The following is a 21,408-nucleotide window of genomic DNA, read 5'->3' as shown; positions in this document are numbered from 1 at the left end:
TTAAGTGAGACAGCTGCATACAGTCGGACAAAGATTGACGCTCACTTGTACCACTAAACATAAACCAGGATGTTCAGTAGGAATCGCAGCAGTGATTGTGCGAGCAGCAATGAAGCGCGCCCTGGAACAGCTGCCACGACTGCTGCTGTTTCCTTTACCGCGCAGCTCCAATCTTCCAAGTTTCCTGGAAGCACAAGTTATGCCACATTCAATAAAAGACATACAGCACATAACTGACCAAAGTATGGTGGCTCTGAAAACACAAAAAACCACAACACCCAGGACAATCAGTGATCATTGAAATTAAAAAGTGTCTCATTTGATTTTTGGCTTATCTAGTGTGCTGATGTGGGAAGAAACTGTTTCTGAATCAGGTGGTTCATACTTCACCAGCTCTGTAGCCTCTGCCAGATGGTAACAGTTTAAAGGGTTTGTGACTGGAGTGAGAGGGAACAGTGACAACGTTTTTCTGCTGATATATATTGTGAAGTGGCAAGTCCTTCCAGAGGGGGCAGGGGACACCTGGTGATCTTTTCGGCAGACCTTATGACTCAGTTGCCTGGTAGAATGTCACCATCAGCCTCCTCTCCTTTGTCTCTGTGGTGTTGTGTGACCAGGAGAGGTCAGAAGCCTGTACACCTGGGTAAATTAGGTCATAAACCTTAGGGTCTTAGAAACCACAGACCCTTTTTCGGTAGGTAATCCCTCAGAAATCAACAGGGGTGATACAAGCTCTGCACTGGAGCTTTAATAAAAAAAAAAAAGTCAGCTCTATGTGAGAACATGTTGACTTTCCTGTACAGTTCTGGAATTTTCTCTTGCATCATCCTGACACTAGGCGGGCAGACAGTCTACTACAGGAAACAACTGATTACATGAATCCACTGCAACAATAATTTTGTGAGAACCGACTGAAATTGATGATCTATGTGTCATAACGAGACCGATTTCATCCGTAAATTGATATTAAACACTGAAATATCTCATTTTTTTAAAAGTGCAAGTCATTTCCTTAAGAGAAAAATGCTGAGTCATTTATTTATTTCCTCTCGGTCCTGTTTGCTTAGCCTTCACAAGTGTATGGGGTTGTTTTCTGTGTCACAGTGCTTGTCCCACCTCCAGACTCTCTGGGTGAAAGGCAACACGCCTTTTTGTTTTGTTGCGTAACAGAGCCACACTTCCCCTCGTCCCGGAGAGTCAGCAAAGAAGTAAGTAGCCTTTGTTTTCAACTTGTACTGAAGTGAAAACGGCCCGTTTATGACCATAGATCACCCTGAGTGATCTGCAGTCTGAATAATACAGTTGGTCTTAGAGGAGTTGCAATGCCTTTTTTTCCCTCAGCTGTTACTTTTGCTTTCCATCTACTTTGGCTCCGGGCTCTTAACAAAACCTGTCAACAGGACGGATTTAATTTGAAAACTAGACGTTCATTTAAACTGTGTGGACATTGACAGCTCTTAACAAACAGCATGGCAGACCTAATGGAAAATGAGGTACTCCGGGCCTTCGCCACCTATGCTGCTATTGTCATTGTGAAGATGATGCTGATGGGGCCCATCACTGCATACTTCCGCGTTACCAGAGGGGTATGTGACAAAATAAGTAACTTATTCATCTAATAATCGAATTTCCTATCAGTTTAGCCCAAGCTTTATGAACACCAGCTACAGATCCAACATGTTATGCTTTCTGCACTATTACACAATCAAACGTATAGGCTACACCCTAACTGGGACACAACCCAGGCTGTAAAAGAAAATTACAAGGTGGGGGGGTGATGTAATAGCAACAATAATCATAAGTATGCAGAGGAAGAGATAAACGCTGCAGACTTCTTTTTTTTTATTCCCTTTACTATAGGCTTTTGCTCATGAGGAGGATGTGGCCAGAAAGTCTGCAGAGGAGAAGAAAAAGCTGCTGAGGACCGATCCAGAGGTAGAGCGTGTTCGGAGGTGAGATTATCCGGCTTTTCAGAAAATAAATGAGGTGATGAAATGATGACTTGAACATGACATTACTCAAGAAAGGAAGACGTATGTATCTCCCCTTCCACTGGTTTTTGTGGCAGCATCTATTTAAATGACAGAGGCCCCAAAGTTTCACTTAAATGTAAAAGATTCTCCTACATCCAATAATCAAAATTCCTCCTATATCCTCCTATATATAAGTATGTGTTGTTATGTAAATTGTTTGCGTGATTTGGCCTCATGGGACCTCAGATGACTCTCACTGGCAGTTAAATGCAAAGTGAAACGTCTTTAAAAGAAGTCCAGTTGCTACCGATTCAAAGACTTTTGGATAACACGAGCAGTTGTCTGGGAAAAATGGGAGTTGCCATTTCCTGTGGTTTGGAGCGTCTAAACATTAATCCAAGCTAATGCTAACTATTTTAGCCAGCTACTTAACTGAACCAACAAATTTACTGTACCAACCCTGTACCATCAACTGCACCACACAATAAGGCCTATGAACGTTGCACTCATGCACACACCATAGACCAGGGGTGTCAAACATACGGCCCGGGGGCCAGAACCGGCCCGCCAGAGGGTCCAATCGACCCACAGGATGAATTTGTTAAAATTTAACACTAATCTAAATGTAATGTCAAATGCTCCAGACACCCATGACCAAATTATTGTGCCTTTATAGATCTAGTGTGCTGTGTAAATAGTACATTTAGGATATTGTTGAAATTGCACTTATATTTCTCAAGAAATTTCATGTTTTGAAAAATTATCCTTCAGTAAATGTAAAACAAAGGAGAAAAAACAAAGGGGTTCTTGTTGTTCATAGGTTATTATGCTATTATTTTACTATTTTTACTGGTCCGGCCCCCTTGCGATCAAATTGTGCTGTATGTGGCCCCTGAACAAAAATGAGTTTGACACCCCTGCCATTGACCTTCATTTTAATACTTAGCGATTCAACTAAATCATGCCATGAAGGCAGCATTTTAGCAGTATTATGAGACTTATGAGACTTTGTGTATTTTGTGTGTTGTTGTTGTTGTTGTTGTCCAGGTGTCACCTGAACGACCTGGAGAACATCGTCCCCTTCGTGGTGGTGGGCCTTCTCTACGCCCTGACCCGACCCGAGCTTTCGACCGCTCTGCTTCACTTCCGCATCTTTGCCGGGACAAGGATCGTCCACACCATCGCCTATATCTTGGTTCTGCCCCACTTCTGCAGGGGCCTGCCCTATATACTGGGCATGCTGGTCACCTTATCCATGGTGTACAGGGTGCTCAGCACTGCCCTCATCCTGTAGGACTGACGCTGAAACAGTCGACCGCTGTGAATCTTGTTCAGTTCAGCAATACAACTCATATTTTACATTTTTCCACTTGGGCTGGTGGTGGGGCTCCATCAACAGCACAGCAACTTAAATGTTGTGACACCACTGAATTAGTGCATGGTAGATGATTGTGGAGTGTAAGGTGGGTCACATGAGTAAACCGGTGCAGCTCAAGTTGACTGCCTGTACTACTTCCTATTTTTAACCTCTTTGACCTTTTGAAACTGTGAATGTGAAATGTCTTCTCAATAAAGCTCCTCGATCAACGTAAATGGAACAAGTATTAGAACTATTAGAAATCAATCATGTATTATGTTGCTTGGAAAGTACCACCCACAGGCACAACCCTCCCTCCATCCATCCATCCATCCATTGTCTACTGCTGTATCCTCCACATGAGAGTCATGAGCCAATCCCAGCTGACACAGGGCAACAGGTGGGCTACACCCTGCACAGGTCCCAAGTCAACACACCAAGACCAACCATTCGAGAGAGAACCCATGCACACACGGGGAGACTGAACCTGGGTCTTTATGTTACAAGGCAAGACGAGGCAAATTTATTTATATAGCACATTCCAACAAGGCATTTCAAAGTGCTTTATCATAAAAAAATAAAGAATAATACAGCAGCAGCATTAATGATATAAAAGGCATAATAAAATGCATAATTTAAATAGAGAGGTAAAAGAAAGAGGGGCATTAAAAGAGACTAAAAGTTGCAGTTACAGCTGAGGTGCAGCAGTGATGGTTTTATTGTCCTGGTTCTGGTTACACAGAGCAAACCTGACCCAGATGACCTTAGTGGTCTGGAAGTGCTTTATAGACTAGCTGCACTATTTACAAGGCAACAATCCTAAACACTACTCCACCACGTGGCCCCTACATACACAAATACAAGCAAATGATATTGAAAAAGTCTTTAGTCTTTAGTTTTGTTGCTATGTGCGTGAAGTTTCTATGCCGTCAAACACAACGTTGCCCCAAACTCAACATACCAGCTGCATTTACTCCATCGCAGGGATGAGCCTGCTTTTTTTGTCCAGCTCCTCCCTCCTCGTCAGATCCCTGACATCATGTATAGGTTCAAACATACTGTTTCAATGACCTCACTCCGGAAACTTCCTCGGCATCCTTTTCTTCCTAAGCAACACCAGCTGTATGAACGACTGGAAAGAGGAGGGGCCCTAGAGAAACCGCCATCCCACAGTGCACCCCAGTTATAGCCACACTTATCCTCCTTATCAGTGTGTGTTGTTTTTTTCTGCACTTGTAACTTTAACAACTTTACAGTTCTTGCTGTCTATCTGTTTGAGACCTAACCAGTGTAAGCTCCTCCCACAGATTTCACAACCTCTGGCTATAGTTCAGTCGTCTGTGTCCATAACTGCTCTTTGAAACCTTGCTGATCACAGTGACTGTGCATAAAAAAAACAAGGTAAGCGCCACATATGCCACAACATATGCTCTTTTGAATAACCTGATCCATTGCTTTTGCTACACATGTGTGTGTGTGTGTGAATGTATTTATAATTTATTAACTAAGCTCTTTCCAGTGCAACAACAACAACAACTGGAACTGAAATGTGTTGTGTTCTGCTTCTGCGTTGTGTCTGTCCCCCTTTAAAGCTGCAGTAGGCAGGATCGCTCCAAAAAAAAGGTTGATAGTTGAATATCGTCCACAGTTTTTTTTCTCCGTCCCGATTCAATTTTCCAAATTAACATTCATATTCATTAAGTTATTTGAGGCAGGCTATTATGTTTATTGTCCCACTCTTTCTTTTAAAGAGTTTGCAGTGAAGGGACATGTCTTCAGCTTAGTAGAACAGTTCTGCTCAAAGACTCCCATCACAGGCGAGATTTCTTAGCTTAACTGATTCACATGATGTTAAAAAAAGGCTATGATGGGATTATTGTTGCGGTAATGTTTTCAATACGGCATACAGAAAGAAGCTGTGCTTAAAAAGAGCTTGTCAGGGAGGGAGCACATTACTTACCTGCCAGTTTATTATGGATAGAATACACCTATGCCTTTCTATCATTTTGAACCATGGTTGTGTGTGAAAAATCCCAGTAGATCAGCAGTTTTTGAAATACTTCATATACCATATCATATTCCAAGTCTCTCAAATCACCTTCTGTCCTCATTCTGACGCTCAGTTTGATCTTCAGCAGGTTGTATTATCTATGTCTAAATGGACTAAGTTGCCGCCATGCAATTGATTGATTACATATCTGCATTAAAAGTGAACCTGTACCTTTATTGTTTGCATTGTGAATATATAAACACGGACATTGGTCTGTGTTGCTCTACAGATTGAAGGTCAGCTTTCTGTATGTGCAGTATTTTACAGCCTTTCGTGTTTGATAACTTCTGTGTATTTGCTCTCCAATTCCTTCCTCACAGGGACACGATGACACCACTGGACGGCATCATGGACAGCCAGGTCTTCCTGGCATTTTTCACTTACGCCACTATTGTCATACTGAAGATGATGCTCATGTCACACCTGACGTCGTACTACCGCCTTACAAAGAAGGCAAGTGTGTTCTTGACGAAATCTCAATGGAAGACAAACTATGAAGCTGACCCGTCCTCTCTTCTCGCCCCAGGTGTTCGCAAACCTAGAGGACACCAAACTTTTGTCGTCAACAGTGGACAAGAAATTGATCGGCACAGATCCCGATGTTGAACGTGTCCGCAGGTACACGCAACACCTCGACTCGCAACTTCACTGTGTTACTACCACAGATTGTGTATAGAACAATGAAGCTGCGTTAAGGTCCTGAAAGTGTTTGAAACCTGTATTCTCTTGGTGGTTCTCATGGTGTTTTCTTCTCGTGTCATTCGAACTAATGAAGGCAGAACGTTAGGACTAGAGTTGTTCCGATTCCAATAAATGTGGGCATCGGTATCGGCGAGTACTGGAGTCCATGCACCGATCCGATACCACGTTATTTATTAGAGCTCCGTTAGCTCTGACGCGGTTCTTCTTCGCCGCTCTTGAAACAATTGCGCTGTGCTGTTTTAGAGGTGTGAAGAAGAACTTGTCGGCGGTATGGCAGTATTTACCAGCTAGCTCCGTTAGCGTTGTTAGCTACGCTAGCTCCGTTAGCGCACCTACAGTCAGACTGGAGCGGCCCGTTTATTAAACGCTAAGAGCAGCGCGACAGCTAACCAGCGTGCCTGTGTCCTGCGTATGTATGCCTCTAGCGTTAGCGTTACTTCAGAGACTTAACAATCTGGAGTCATGTAAAAACTATGTCACGCGCGTCCTTTCCCGGTCAGTCGTCATGGAAACATGAAGCTCTGCCAGTGCTGCGTTGTTTGGACCAGAGTCAAAACAAACGTACAAGCTGAAAAATGAAATAACTTATCACTGGTAAAAATAAATGGTGTCCATTTGCTGTATTCGTTCATGTTTTACAGAGGGTTTAACCTGAGCCAAACATTACCATCATATCACAGTCATGCAGGCGTAGTATGATATATTTTCTTTTATAACACACTGGTATTGGTACTCTGTATCGGCCGATACCCACAGCACAAGTATCGGAATCGGTATCGGGAGGGAAAAAATGGTATTGGAACATCTCTAGTTAGGACGGCTACATGGTGCTAGCAAAGTGAGACTTTGTGTATTTTGTGTGTTGTTGTTGTTGTTGTTGTCCAGGTGTCACCTGAACGACCTGGAGAACATTGTCCCCTTCGTGGTGGTGGGCCTTTTCTACGCCCTGACTCAACCCGAGCTTTCGTGCGCTCTGCTTCACTTCCGTGTCTTTGCCGGCTCAAGGATCTTCCACACCATCGCCTATGTTGGCGCTCTGCCTCAGCCCTGCAGGGGTCTGGCCTATATGCTGGGAGCGCTGGTCAACGTGTCCATGTCTTTCCAGGTGCTCAGCGCTGTCCTTGTCTTGTAGAGACAACACTAGACCACCACCAATAAATTCGGACGTGGACACATTTGTAAAATCTGAAAAATCTGAAATAGCTTCGCCTCATCGTGGTTAATGCTATGTTTAACACAAATCAGACTTGACTTTTGATTTAAAAAAAACAAAACAAACCATAGATATTAAAGACTCATAAAGGATCATTTCAGAATAGACCAATGTCAATGCCATTATCTTGTTGAAGGACCCACAAACTGACTGTGACTGAATATTCCACCATTTCGCAGCATTTTTTTTCCCATCCAGATGTTTTGAAATAGTTTTGTGCCCTTACGTACACATACATTAAGTGAGTGTCCTCCGTGTTTCACATTAGGTATTTTTACTGTTTGGGCTGACCGGGTTCAGGGAAGACTAGAATTTCGTTCGAACCTCATGTCGAATGACAATAAAGAACCTTGAAACTTGAATCTTGGAGTTCTTTTCTTTGAGAGCTTCATATCTCTGTCCATGTCTGTGAAGCAACCTGCCATTGTCTCTACACACTTAAAAAACAACGACAACTCGTCCGACATGTTCGATCTTGCCATCGCTGCACATGTCTTGAAGCCATGCAGCAGATGGGAAACAAGATAATTACACAGTATGACACACAGAGCATGAATGAAACTGCTGATGTCAACCTGTCACCTGTTAAACCTCCACACTTTTGTGCTGAAATAAAAACAAACAAACAATGGTCAAAACTTGCATCCAACATTTTTTAAGTTGCCCTATAGATATAATCCTGTTACCAAGCAAGGACACGTTGGAAGTTGAACTCAAATTGATTTTATAGTGTTTTTGTCCTTGATCCTTGTGTGCTGTTTGTTTATATGAGTTTATTATCTGAATGCCCTTTAAATTAATTTTCATCCTCCATGCCAAAAACAGCAGAAATCTGCGGGTTTGTTACAAAGAATATTTAGATTCAAAAATGAAACTTTACACTCACTATTTGAAGGTTTATTAACTGTTGGCTGAATGTTATCAATGGTCTCATTAAACGCTCTTTTATGCAAATACACTTTCACCAACAATCACATCTGGTAATATTTTATAGCTTATAAACATTTAAACTAACTCTTAAACATGCAGACATTATTTACTTGTTTTACATGTGGTGTGGATCCCCATGCACACCCGATTATGCCACCCTGACCCATAATGGTGGCTTGTGCGCCCCTGGTGTCATTGTCAAACATAATAGAAACAGGAAATTAAAGGATAAACAAGATGAATAGAAATGAATGACTGGTTTATTATTGTCTGATATATATATATATATATATATATATATATATATATATATATATATATATATATATACACATGTACATATATATATATATATATATATATATATGTATATATATATACATATATATGTATATATATCAAAGGTCCAATGAACAAATCAGTGCAACAGATTCAGCTGCTGTGTTTTGAGATGAGTTGAGTTGAGTTTCAGGGAATTTGTGGCAAAGATGTACAATTTACATTCTACTCTGACAGCGCTGTATAATTTACACATTATTATTGTTATTACACTTTGGCGACACACATTTTTCTCATCACAGTTATTCATTTATTGTCAAAAATCAAAAGTAGATTTATTTACTTCCTATGAATTACAGTATAATGTAACAAGAGCATGTATTTTATCTTTTTCTGATTTTTTTTGGGCAGAACTACACACACACACACACACACACACACATACTTTACTTGCACATTGTTGTAACAATGACACCATCTATTTCATGATTACAGCTACATTTATTCTAGAACATGGCGACATTGGTGTAGGTTTCTCATAACTTCACGTCTCCATCAAGACTAATCTCCACATTTGATGTAGACGTTATTATTGTGGCAGAAAATTAACTGAATGGAGAAATCGATGCGTGCGTCTTATTTTATCTGTATTTTCCTATGATATTCTGACACATATTTGGTTCATTATTCATTTCCTTTAGAGACTGAAACGGAGATAAAGATGAGTCATATTGTGATTGCCTCAGCAGCTCATGTCAGAGTGAATAATGTAACTTGCAATAATGTTCTGCCAAATGATAAAACAAACACAAAGAGTGACGCCATATGAGATTGGGTGATATTAAAGGAGCTGTTCTTGGATTTCACACTCCATATTCTGTGATGAACATACTGTATGTTAATTACGGGACATCATTTTATTCAGAGGCATTCTTTCTTCTTCTTCTGAAGAAGAACAAATTGTGTTTCTGCTCTGTTCTTAGGTGAGAGCAGAGAGAAGATGGCCGTGACCTCCACTAGAGGGAGACATTTGAAAAGTCAACAGAGGCGCTCCTTATTGGGACTCATTTATAGACCAGGTGCAGCTTATAAAAGCACTTCAGCTCCCGATAGTAACTCAATTAGCTTTTACCCAAAACATTCCCCTGCACATGTGAGCTTTCAAAAAGCCAGGTGTGACATATTTATGTGGGTAGAATTCAATGTATGAAGCAGCGACAGCTTTGGCATCATTTAAGCCAATTTGCAAACTCCACCCCCCCTCTCGTCTAGCAGAGTCAATGTCATGAGCAGATTTCCCTCCCGTGTTTGCTGTTTAAAGTGTAGTGACATGTTTGGATGTGTCAGCTGCTGATATGATGAATGCCTCGCGCGCTGCACATGAAGGTGACTGACTCCAGTGCGCGGCGGCAGTGAAACCCATGGGTGGGCACTGTAAATAGTGGAGTGAAAATTACCATGAAGGCTGCTTTTGGCGGCTCGTCTGCATTGTGTACCTGTGGTCCCTGCGTGAGGAGGGAGACTTTTATAGGAGCTCATTTGTTCGGGACCCTCGGCCCTCCAGGGTCTGTCATTCCTCAGACAAGCCAGGCATTTCACTGCTTGGTTGGGGTGTGTTGTGGTGGGAGCAGCAACATCCACCACCATCTTCCATAACTAACAGCATCAGACACACACGGGAGCATTACTCATACTGCATGCGGCGTACGCTGGATTCTGTCTCTACAGCCTCACCCTGACAAACCTCCTCATGTGCATCTATTTTGCATTAGCACAACATGTTTTAGCAATTCTGCTTGACATGTATTGTTTTTAATGTGAAGCATTGTACAAATGACTATATATAATACAACCAGAACATACAGGATAAATGCATGCAGCATGAAAATAACATTCATTCATTTATTTATTTATTAAATTTTGAAATATTGAGATTTAATCTCAATATTTCAAGATCAACCCTCCATCTGACCTCGACATTTCGTGCAATACCAGTTGTTGTATAATGACAATAAAGATGCTTTCCTTTCCTAGATCGCTGTCCTACTGTCCTGAGAAGCACATATCCTGCATTAATTCTTCACAGTGGGCGGATCTGATGCTTGGTACTAGAAGGAGCTATTGGAGGTGAGTGGGGCAGGGCCTGTCGTGGCTAACTGTATTGTAAGGGTTGCTAATGTTGCTAAAGTGACCATGATGTGATAGCTGCCATTGTCCAGTGCCTCTGTTGGATTTGCATAACATGATTTGATACGTGGGCCACCCGGTTGGTGTAGTGGTTAACACTCTTGCCTTTGCAGCAAGAAGACCCAGGTTCAAGCCCCGGTTGGAAGTTTGCATCTTCCCCCCCCGTGTGGCCGTCTTCCTCCTGCAGTCCAAAAAGATGTAATATGGGGATTAGGTAAAGTGGACACTAAATTGACCATAGGTGTGAGAGTGAATGGTTGTTTGTCTCTATATGTGGCTCTGCGATGGACTGGCCAACTGTCCAGAGTGTGACCCCGCCTATCGCTCCTATGTCAGCTGAGTAGAAAATGAATGGATGGATGGATTTGATACGCGGCGCTCAAGCTGACGCTTGGAACATTGTATTGACATTGAACACTGCGCCATTCAAAGTGAACGAGAGGTGTTTCATTTGATGCTCCCACCTCCCATGTGTGAGTCCAACATAGCACCTGTGCCTTTCCTGCTAAAACAATGTAAAAGGAAAAACACACATCTGTCTTGAAATGTGTTGTATGTGGTATAAATGGTCAGCTTCTGATTCAGTGCACATTAACAGTGGGCACCCTCATTTCCATTCCATTCTATTCATGTCCTCTCTGAACATCACACCTCTCTCTGAAGCACAGCTAAAAGCTGCCACTGAACATACAGCATATAATGGATGCTCATTTGTCGGAGACAGGGTTGCTCTTTGTCTAACAATGGGTCATCCCTGGGTCTGAGTCTGCTAACAGTTACGCTCATGCACAAAGCATCTGCACAGTCAGACTTGTTCTAATTTCAGACATTACTGGGCCACTTTATTAGGTACAGAGGCCCCCTAATAAAATGGCAGGAGTAGCACCTAGTGTGGTCTTCTGCTGCTGTAGCTCATTATTACTCTTATTATTTTATATATGTATATATATATACTATACATATATATATATATACAGTGTCAGTCAGTCAGCATACAGGCCTCACCTGCACTGAATTTTTGTAATCCCAAATTCACATGAAAACAATAATATATCTGTGAATTACTGATCCTAGGGTCATGATTCAAGGTTTGGGTGTAGACCTCAGAGGAGTCGGCCCTCATAAGTTTGGGAATGGCTGGACTGTATCATAGATGTTGGCGGACACGCACGCAACTTTCAAAAAGACGGGCCTCCGCTTGTCACGAGTTGAATATCACCCGGCTGAAATTCATGTGTGACGACGCTGATTAGATACAGTGGTGTCTCCAGTTGAGGACGCTCCCCGCGCGCATCCGTTCGCTTTGCTTTCATTAGCTGTCATCCAAAAAACCTCAGGTGTGCCTCCGTGTCTTATTGTTCGGCTGGTTCAACTGCACAGCCGCTTAATTAGACACAACTTCAAAGTCGCGCGCCACATCGACGTCGAGGTGAGCCGGATATTTATATCACACGGCGCCGTCCAGGGTCCTGAAAAATTAATGGCTGGGAAAATCAGACTCAAGGCTGGCGAAGACAATTATGAATCAATCGAGGACGAGCAGGTGGACATTTTGAGGCCACAGTCTCTGTACTCCATTTCTTTTCACTGCGTCTAGACAACACTGCTGCTGCTTTAGGAGATACAGCGCACTATCCTCCTGAGCATTTGTAGCAATAAAGACCTCAGCTTGCTTTCATCCGAGCTTCTGCCGGCTCTCTCTGCTGTGGCAAAGCCTCACACAACAACGAGCATTAAACATGGGTTATTTCATAACTCCGGGTGTTGTGCACTACACAAAATGAACCTGACTGAAATAGTGGTTTTGGACATTTTGAATCGAAACTGGGATCCTTAAAAGTACATTAAACATCTAACATTTAGAGGGTTTATATGTTTGTATGTGTGTAATCACTTTAAAATGTTTTTTTTTTTTTTTTTATCTATTGTAGCCTTAGAAACAGCAAATACACGCAATACACTATTACATTTTAATCATTGCCAGCACCAAAGAAAACATACATTTTCTTTGTGGATTTTGGTGACAAAATGTCCTCAGTCGTTATGATTTCTACGTTCTTTTGGTCCTCACAAAGACACACACACACTCTCAGGCCTGACGCTTCCTGTCAGCTGACTCCTTGTCATATGTTTCAGTGTGTGGCTGAGTGTGGCTGGGGTCAGCAGATTGCTTATGCTGATCCCAGTGATTGGAGTGCAGGTGATTACCATAAGCAATTTAAGTGTTATTGATTTAACCCTCCTGCATGCTGTAATTGAACACTGTGGCCAAGCACCCAGCTTCAACCCACACCCCTCACCCACGATGCTGTTCTTGCACTCCGAGTCTTTCTTACCACTCTTCCCCGGCGTCTCTCGGCTCCCTCGTTCGTCGTTTTCGGCCGCTTCTCCTCTTCCTCGTCTGCATGCTAAACATGTCGGCCTCTCTGTATCCTGGAGTAAGGGAAGCCGAGAAGGCACCGATAGCCAATCGATATTCAGTCTGTCATGGCAACAATGGAAATGTTCAATTGACACACAGCAGCCGATATTTTACAGCTTCACCATCACTGCTTCTTCACTGTGTGTGTGTGTGCAGAAGTGGCGCACAAAACTTTTTTCTCCCCATATTAATGAGAATCATTTTCTGATAATTCTGTTCTTCAATAGACCATCATTACTAATCACCAACTTTAACACAAAAGCCCTTATTTTTTTTACTTAATTACAATTTTTGCTGTTTTCAGATAACAAGGACAGCGTGATTGTATATTACAGAGTGGAACTGACACAAAAAAAAGGAAAAGAAACCCTCACCGGCAATTCTTTCATTAAACTATTCCCAAATCTGTTTCATATCTTCTTCATTATACCGAGCCATAATGGAGGAGCAGATTCAGCACTCGATCAATTAATAAATGGAGGGAAAAACTCCACCTGGGAGACACACTCATGCTTTCTCCATTTTTCATTATACGTGCTGCCATTGCTCATGAGGGATCACAATTTCTTGTTTTAATATTTTAGTGTTCTAACTTCAGCTTCAGAATTCTCTCCAGGTAGCACACTTGATCATCTTGACATTTCAAAGTACTGAAACCTTTGGAATAAAGTGTTTTTTATTAAATTCTATTAACATAATTTATGCTTGTCAGGTGCCCCACCTCAGTGGCACCTGGGCTGAGGCGGTGGAGGGACTCAGCTGCCATATTTCATCCCGTGGTTGCCTCAGACGGAAGAGTGGGCTGCGAAAACACACGCGAAGCAGTGGTGATGATTAGTGAGGGAGACAAACTGGCCGGTGTTCGGCGTCATTTATCACTTCCTGCTTCCGTACGGCAGAAGCCACGGGAGGTGTGTGAAGAGGAGCTCCTGGGGTCTGAGATCGCTGTGGGAGTATCCGGATTACGATGGGTTTCCAATGGTGGATAGTGTGACGCGGTTGAGTTAAAATTTCTATTTGCTTCTGATTCTGTGCATTTGAGTGACTTCCTGTTTTATTTTGTACTCACCGCTCTTGCCGTTTTCAGGTCCCTTCACATCCTGCCTGTCTGTTTCTCCCGCACCTGTGCTGATTGTCCGCCCCCACCTTAATTAGCCACACCTGCGCCTCGTTAACCCTTTAACCCCCTCGAACACGCGGCTTATATACAGCTGTCAGTACCAGAGTGTCTTAAACCACGCGCTCGACAATTTCAGGGAGGCGATTCCTGGAATCTCACGGAAACTTACGTGACTAAAGATGAAGTCTAAGCTCTGTTTAAGAGAAGGTGTTCTATTGGTGTCACTCGCTCACACCGGAGTCCACAGAGAAAACCAGTGATATTTTACATCGCGTCACACACGTCGATCCACGGCTGCGTCCATCAGTGAGTTCAGATGTGTCATTTCGTGACTTCATTGTCGGTTACAGAAACTTACCCAATGAGGCAGAAGTAAACCAGCGGCTACCAAGTCACTCTGAGTTTAAAACAGGGATTTTCTATATTTTGGGCAGTTTGCGAATTTTCCAGTCAGAATAAAGTGGCAAACATATTCTTAATAAAGCTCAGAATTTCTGAAATTAAAATGGTAATAATAATAGAGGGAAAATGAAGATATAATCAGACATTAAGTGACAAATGGACTTTTTAAATTTTTAAATGTATTTGTTAATTAGCTGACATATGCAGCTATATTAGTTGATGTAATTATTTTAATGTATGGATATATGCTGTCCTCTCATGCTGTTGCCCTTTTGACCTTTTCTATGTATTTCTTTGCTATATAAGTATTATTAGTGTTGGACTTTTTTTAAAAAAAAGCTGCCATTGTTGATTTGTATCTCGTTAGGTTTGGCAACACTGGTTATGGGGTGCCCCTGTCACCCTCTATTGGACCCCTGATTTTTCGTTCAACCTGTTAAACCTTTATGACGGATAAACTGCTCCAACTTCAGAAGCGTGCAAAAATATAACCTTGCCATTCGGGCAACCTGTTGTGTGTTCATGAGTTCTGCGAGAGAAAAATCAATAACCTAAAGGGGAGCTAATTAACTGATAATTATTCAACCCCATTTTGGCACATCAGAAATGTTTGCCAATATGAGAAGCCAAACTGATAACAGACAAATCTAATTATCTTTATTAGAGACGCTGTTAGGTCAGATGTGGCTGCAGGAAACAAGTGTTTACCCCCTGAAATGCAAGATTGCATTCAAGGACGTTACGGAAATTTAGCAGAATGTTCTAATCACATTACATATATTAGTGACCTAACATAATAGCCTATGTTGTGTAATCTATAATTTTACTGTGCCCTTTAAGGCTTCCTGTTGTCTGCGTAGAAGTTGCTAATCTGCTGAAAAGATGCAAAGGTCAGGATTTCCGTCATTTGTTAATTTGAATTGTCGTCCAGCTAAGCTGTTTTGACTGACATCTGAGGATCAAAATGATAATGATTTTCAATAGGCTTACTTTTTTTGTAATGAGACAGTACTGCTTACATTGGCTGCTGACAAGAACATAGGGATTCGATTATGTCATGGTGACGTGACTTTTTAAAGGAAGAAATGTATTGAATAACCATGAGGCAAACAGCTTCAGAGAGGCTACCTTTGACCATTTACAAAATAATATATATAATTGTTCATATTTCTGAATGATTATCTGTCAGAATCAGCAGGGGGAGGCACATGGACAGGCTCATATCTCTTTCTCTTGCTGTCATCTGTTGCCACTTCACTTCTCTGGGGATTACAAAATCGAATCGCTGCAAGAAATTTTAACTTCCAGAACCAGAACCATGAATACTGAGCAGGAAACTGCGCGTCTGTCTGCTCTTTTTCTGAAAGACAGCATGGTCCTATAGTCACATGTATCTCAGCTAATCAGTATGTTTACATGACAATAGAATAAAAAATATCGAATTATTGTGTTAGTACGACTAAAACCAGACTTTTAAAATACATGTAAACAGGTGGGGCGTTGGCTTTGCTGATGGCTGTGTAGCACGACATCATAAGACAACTGTGGTAAAAACGTGGTCAACTCAGGTTGGTTTGGTTCATTTTGACTGACGAAGAGACTGATTTAATGCTATCAGCCTACGTAATTTGATATCTAAACAATTTGATATGTTTAAATCGATGTAAATCATTAGAAGGATGACTGAGAATGGTGCTGGACGTGCTAACACGTAGCAGCAGGCTAAACCAGAAACCGCCTCAAACGAACAAACTGATAAAGAGCATTTCACCACATAGTGGAGTGGAGGCGGACACACTTCATACGTTCAATCTAATGTAATAATGTTTGTAGTCTTGTTGCATGGCTAGTTATGTGCATGGAAATATACTGAATTAATATTTCATCATATTTTTTAGATTTTTTTTCATGTACTAAAACCCTGAAATACAAGTAAGTAGTCAAACGTTCACTTAAGCACCTCCCATGACACCATGGCTTCTATAGATGTGTCCCTGGGCAAGACACTTAACTCCAAGTTGATCCTGGTAAATCTGTGAATGGCAAAAACGGACATGTCGTGTTCAGACTATTTTAAGATTAGCCTTTTTAAGGCATATTGTACTGCTCTTTATACAGCCCCATTGTGGATTTACAAAGCCTGTCTGCAGATGTTAAGAAACCTTGGTGCACTATGGTGCTAGTGAGTTTCAAGCTCTATTATGAAACCTCATCTTCAGATGTATCTGTTGATAGCATAATTATCTGAATTCTGTTGCTGTTGAACCCCAGATTCAGTGTTCAGTGCGTGATTTCTTGTGTTTGTTGTTTTACTTAAATGTTACCATCCATCCATCTTCTACCGCTTTGTCTTCCACATGAGAGTCCCAGGGGCCACTGTGCCAATCTCACTTAAATGGTACCTTGGTTTGGAAATAATACTGAACTGAACTGAACTTCAAGTGCTATATAAATAAAGTCCATTTACAGGTTCTGTCAACGTACATGACCACTTACTTTGTGACGTTCCTGCACTCTCAAAACTCAGGCATTTTCCACAACACAAGGTCTCACAGTGTGATCTCGTTTTCTGTTGACCATGTATTCTTCAGTCTCAAGGTTTAAAGTGATCTAAGGATTGCGAGGCAAAAGATTTGGCGATGGACGTCTGCACTGAAGACGCCTCAGATGCCACGGGAAAAACCAGGGATTGGAAGGACACATTATACATGGGTGCTCACCTCAGTGATGATGTTCTGTACAAAAAGTCGGCTTCATCTGCTGAGGAGACTGGGGCTGCATTCATACTACTCTAAATTCATTTGAAACAGACTTTTTCCAAACAAAAATGCTTTACATCCAGAGTAGTGTTTCACCTGGGAAGTGTGTAGATTGAAATTCTTTGCGAGTGTTTGAGGCACAGTTTAAACATAGGTAATATTTATCACAATGCTGCTGTGTGTGTATTAGCAGGTCATAAATGTGAATAGGTGTGCATAAAGGAGACGGTAGTCACTTTTCTTCTGCTTTTTGGGCCGCTGTATGAAGTAAAATTGCTCCTGTGGGGATTGACAAAGTTTCATCTCATTTCTCTTCTCTACACCACAACGACTAGAATGAAGGGAATAAAGAGTTGAGATGTACGGTAACAATATCAGAGCGCATCTCATTTTCAGTTGCTGTGGAGAGGGGTGCACAGCATCAGCAGCGATCCACAGTAGAAAAAAGAAAAAAAAGTTAATCAACCTTCAGTATGTATTGATTTTTATTGTGTGATATTTTTGGTCCTATTTGAGCAAATCACTTTCCCTGTGCTGCACACATCTCTCGCAACACGACAGGTTAAATAGATTTTATTCAATGCGTACTGACTGAGTGGTGCTGTCAAATGTCTTGGAAAATAAAAATGTCATGTTCCTGATAGAAGAATAGATATGGCGCTTTTGTAAGGATTATAAGAAATTGAGTATAATAAATATTTAATTGGAAATGTGAGCTAAAACAATACTTAAACACTTAAATTAAAACAGTGTCATTATTTCCAAGATAAAGAAAGCGATTGAGATCATCAGTGATTTATTGCTCTAGCCTGCCAGGAAGAAGGTTAAGATAATTATCAAATAGATAAACTGTGGTTAAAATGTTTTCTATTGATAAACTGTGGTTAAAATTTGTTCTATGTTTTGGAGAATGCAATGTGTGATTTTTATGTGCTTACTTTTGTTTCTGTAAATTTTGGAAACTAGTATGGTTAAAATACAGATCGGTTTTCGACTATCGATGTCTGGTTCAGCCTGTGTGTGGATCGGAGTCACATCGTGTGCGTGTCTTTCTTTTCTATCACCCGCTTTTACAGGTAAGAACAGAGGTTTAAGCATGGTTAATAATGTATTTGCATTTTAAATGTCATACAAACCTGCGGAGTGGAAGATATTGGTTGTTTCAATAAGTTTGACATTGGAATTAAGTTGCAGTGGAAGTGAACTTCTACTAGCCTGTTGCTAGCAGGCTGTGCTAAGCCAGGTGCAGTTGTACCAATATGAGTACTAAGGATTGTAATTGTTAACACATAATGTTTATTGTGCTATGTTAAAAATGCTGTTTACATTTATTATTTTAACAATGTCCAATGTGTAATTTAAAGTCGTATTACATGCTTTGAGACATTCTGTTGTGTTTTTGATGACATCATTTAACGGTTGAGTTTAGTTATTTTTCTGTTTTAATTATAAAAGTCATTTAGGGCATTTCTTCGGGAGTAAAATGTTATGTTGTCTTTTCCAAATGTTGTTGCTGACCAAAGTGATGCTTTTGTGAAGCGTTTTGTAAAACTGTGACCATGTTGATGGAGAAATACATTGTGAAAGTGGGTTGATCCGAGTCACGAAAAACAAATGCCATGTCTCTGTGCACCCTCTCATTTACCATGTGATTCAGAGGCTTTATTTGGATGATGGAGGTTCAAACTTGCTTTCAAAGCAGACAAGGACAAAGAGTATCAAAAGACAAGCTGAAAACTCTTGCTGCATTCCAAAAAACAAAAATGAGTTGACGTCACTGTCGATCCTGATCCTTCTCAAACACAGCTATTGTTTTTCTATGTTGTTGTTCTTTTGATACAATGCTGTTCAAGACAAATAGAGAAATTTATGAATGAATGAAGATAGTCGAGATATTTTCATCTTGGTGCAATGCGGCGTGCAATGCCATCGTGATCTGTTGTGACATGCATCCATTGTCACAACAGATCACAATAGCATTGCTCTTGTTTGTGTGCATTAGCACTTCTCACATTTATCTGCATTTCCTGCCAGGAAACCCTCTGTAAAGTGTGCCACTTCCCTGTAGAACCTTTGACATGTCAATCCTCATGTAATCTCTCAGTATTGGTTCAAATGCTCATGTTTTTGACTTTTATGTGCCTCTTACTGGGTTTTTGGAGTGACATTTTTTTTTTCAACTTCCTTCCTGTTAAGACCTTGTTTGAACAGTAAACGGGAAACTCATTTAACCATTACCTTTTCTGCTCCTGTGTTTGTTACCTGCTATTATTACATGAAAGATGTTGAGGTCACCAGGGAGATAATGGATTCATCCATTTCTATTTGCTTGAGGATTAAGCAAAAAGTACTGAACCAATTTGCACCAGCTTGGTAGAAATATTTGTCACTGGCACAGAACCTGACCGGTTCAACAATACTGCAGATTCAGGAATGATTTATCATGTTTTGTTGAGAGGCAAGTAGTGTATGAAATGAAAGACACACTTGTTATGTTGAAATATACACAGTTTAGTGCAGTTGTGAATGTTTTTTTTTTCTGTTGTGTAAAGGCATGTTGGGCTGTTTAGCCTTTGCAGATGTATATTCTCTGAGTTCTGGTTTAATCACCTACACTTCACATCCACTCCTGATCAACACATGCGCTTTATTGTCTTGTATCTTTTCCTCTTTGTAGCTCATAAACGACTCATTGTGGAAACATGCATTAACTAAAGAAACAAATGAAACAATGAATTGAATTATATTGCTATATAAAATGTTATTGTTACTTGTCCTGTAGGGTTGCAGTGGGCTGGAACTTGAGACGCGGGTTCACCCAGGAAACCAGTTTATCACAGGTGGGTGATGGTGTGTGGGACACATCTCCTTGCCTCTGCTGTCATGGTGATACTGGCTTAATTAATGGATCAGTTAGATTTATATCCATAGAGTTTCCGTTTAACACAAATTTCTGATGTGTTGTTCTATCATTTTAAGTTAAAGGTGTAATATGTAACATTTATACGTCTGAGAAGATGTCAGTGGAGTACTGATGAGACATCGCACACCTATTCTGTGTGTATTCTGCCTCTGTTTTGTTAAACATTTAGAAAGCATCAGAATTGATGGACCTTGTGTATATACAGTGTATATAAATAAAATCACAACCATATGTTGAATTGTGTTGTACTGTATTTGTGTCATAATCTGACAGCAAGATCACGCCTGATAAGGAAACGTCAGGTGACAGTTCTGAGGAAGGTGGAAGATACACTCCGGAACTGGTCAACAAGGTAAAGGAAAACTTACTCACAACCTGTTGATTCTAACGGCGCTTTTCCATTATACAGTTTTAGCATGGCTCGGCTCGACTTGACTACTTGTTTTTTTTGGCTACAAGCACTTGACGAAGTTCCAAGTGAGCTGAGCCGATACTAAACTGTGATGTCAACAGACTGCCGGCCACTGATTGCCAGAGAATGTTGTCACAGCAAGAGTCGTGACGGCGTCACGGCAGTTTCGTACTGCCGTGCTACGACTCCCCCGCCCACATTCAATAGTTATGGAAAATGACATGCCTGATACGAAACCAACCAAGTAAGTGAAGTACAGTAAAGCCGAGTAGTGCTAGAACTGTATAATGGAAAAGCGCCATTAGTATGTTTTCCACACTACTTGGGTACTAAGTGAGTACTAAGTGGGCATGGGCTTGAAGTGAGCAAACTATGCAAGTCCCATATGGTTTCAGTAACATGGACCACACATGGGAAGCCCTTGGGGCAAAAGTGTGGGGCCACCATGAAAATCATGGACAACCATCATTGGGAGCCGATTTTGTCAACCCGAACATAACCTTTATGGGGCTCACAGTGACATTCTGGCTGGGCAGTTTCAAGTTCACAACTTATGATAAACACAGTGAGTTAGATCCACATGGTGGTAGCAGAAGATAGTTCAAAGGCCCATCTGAAGGCTGGTTAAGTACTTGTTTCATAAGTATCTGGATGCGTACCTAATCGAGAAATATACACT

At 41.1% G+C, this 21,408-nt stretch overlaps 2 protein-coding genes and 1 long non-coding RNA gene across 6 annotated transcripts; all 3 read left to right on the top strand.

The window, feature by feature from the left end:
* Positions 1 to 969: 969 nt before the first annotated feature.
* Positions 970 to 4,695, top strand: LOC122766999 (microsomal glutathione S-transferase 1-like). 3 transcript variants are annotated; one of them, XM_044022297.1, is made up of 5 exons: positions 970 to 1,208; positions 1,455 to 1,586; positions 1,861 to 1,952; positions 3,622 to 3,837; positions 4,638 to 4,695. In XM_044022297.1, the coding sequence occupies exons 2-5, from the start codon at positions 1,470 to 1,472 to the stop codon at positions 4,657 to 4,659; spliced, it is 447 nt and encodes a 148-aa protein (XP_043878232.1). In that variant the 5' UTR covers positions 970 to 1,208; positions 1,455 to 1,469; the 3' UTR covers positions 4,660 to 4,695. The 3 variants fall into 3 exon arrangements, with proteins under 3 accessions (XP_043878232.1, XP_043878231.1, XP_043878230.1); XM_044022296.1 differs by lacking the exons at positions 3,622 to 3,837; positions 4,638 to 4,695 and adding an exon at positions 3,021 to 3,566 and having other exon boundaries at positions 1,021 to 1,208; positions 1,469 to 1,586; XM_044022295.1 differs by lacking the exons at positions 3,622 to 3,837; positions 4,638 to 4,695 and adding an exon at positions 3,021 to 3,566 and having other exon boundaries at positions 1,024 to 1,208.
* Positions 4,473 to 7,657, top strand: LOC122766998 (microsomal glutathione S-transferase 1-like). 2 transcript variants are annotated; one of them, XR_006360149.1, is made up of 5 exons: positions 4,494 to 4,731; positions 5,701 to 5,833; positions 5,907 to 5,998; positions 6,968 to 7,425; positions 7,541 to 7,657. XR_006360149.1 is itself a non-coding variant. In XM_044022293.1 (4 exons), the coding sequence occupies exons 2-4, from the start codon at positions 5,708 to 5,710 to the stop codon at positions 7,212 to 7,214; spliced, it is 465 nt and encodes a 154-aa protein (XP_043878228.1). In that variant the 5' UTR covers positions 4,473 to 4,731; positions 5,701 to 5,707; the 3' UTR covers positions 7,215 to 7,657. The 2 variants fall into 2 exon arrangements, 1 of the variants encoding a protein (XP_043878228.1); XM_044022293.1 differs by having other exon boundaries at positions 4,473 to 4,731; positions 6,968 to 7,657.
* A 10,749-nt stretch (positions 7,658 to 18,406) lies between these two features.
* On the top strand, positions 18,407 to 20,663 carry LOC122765811. Its single transcript, XR_006360009.1, has 3 exons — positions 18,407 to 18,470; positions 20,177 to 20,234; positions 20,591 to 20,663. It is a non-coding gene; the product is annotated as an uncharacterized LOC122765811 (long non-coding RNA).
* The last annotated feature ends 745 nt before the right edge of the window (positions 20,664 to 21,408 follow it).

Source organism: Solea senegalensis, linkage group LG3 (assembly GCF_019176455.1).
Source record: "Solea senegalensis isolate Sse05_10M linkage group LG3, IFAPA_SoseM_1, whole genome shotgun sequence".
NCBI lineage: Eukaryota > Metazoa > Chordata > Actinopteri > Pleuronectiformes > Soleidae > Solea > Solea senegalensis.
This window is presented reverse-complemented; position numbering and strand designations above follow the sequence as displayed.

What these genes read in the sequence shown, in the direction of transcription:
- LOC122766998 (XM_044022293.1), top strand. Translation starts at nt 5,708, where the DNA reads ATGACACCACTGGACGGCATCATGGACAGCCAGGTCTTCCTGGCATTT. An exon ending in ACTACCGCCTTACAAAGAAG is followed by an intron (nt 5,834 to 5,906) that starts GCAAGTGTGTTC and finishes TTCTCGCCCCAG; the next exon opens with GTGTTCGCAAACCTAGAGGA. An exon ending in GATGTTGAACGTGTCCGCAG is followed by an intron (nt 5,999 to 6,967) that starts GTACACGCAACA and finishes GTTGTTGTCCAG; the next exon opens with GTGTCACCTGAACGACCTGG.
- LOC122766999 (XM_044022296.1), top strand. Translation starts at nt 1,470, where the DNA reads ATGGCAGACCTAATGGAAAATGAGGTACTCCGGGCCTTCGCCACCTAT. An exon ending in ACTTCCGCGTTACCAGAGGG is followed by an intron (nt 1,587 to 1,860) that starts GTATGTGACAAA and finishes CCTTTACTATAG; the next exon opens with GCTTTTGCTCATGAGGAGGA. An exon ending in GAGGTAGAGCGTGTTCGGAG is followed by an intron (nt 1,953 to 3,020) that starts GTGAGATTATCC and finishes GTTGTTGTCCAG; the next exon opens with GTGTCACCTGAACGACCTGG.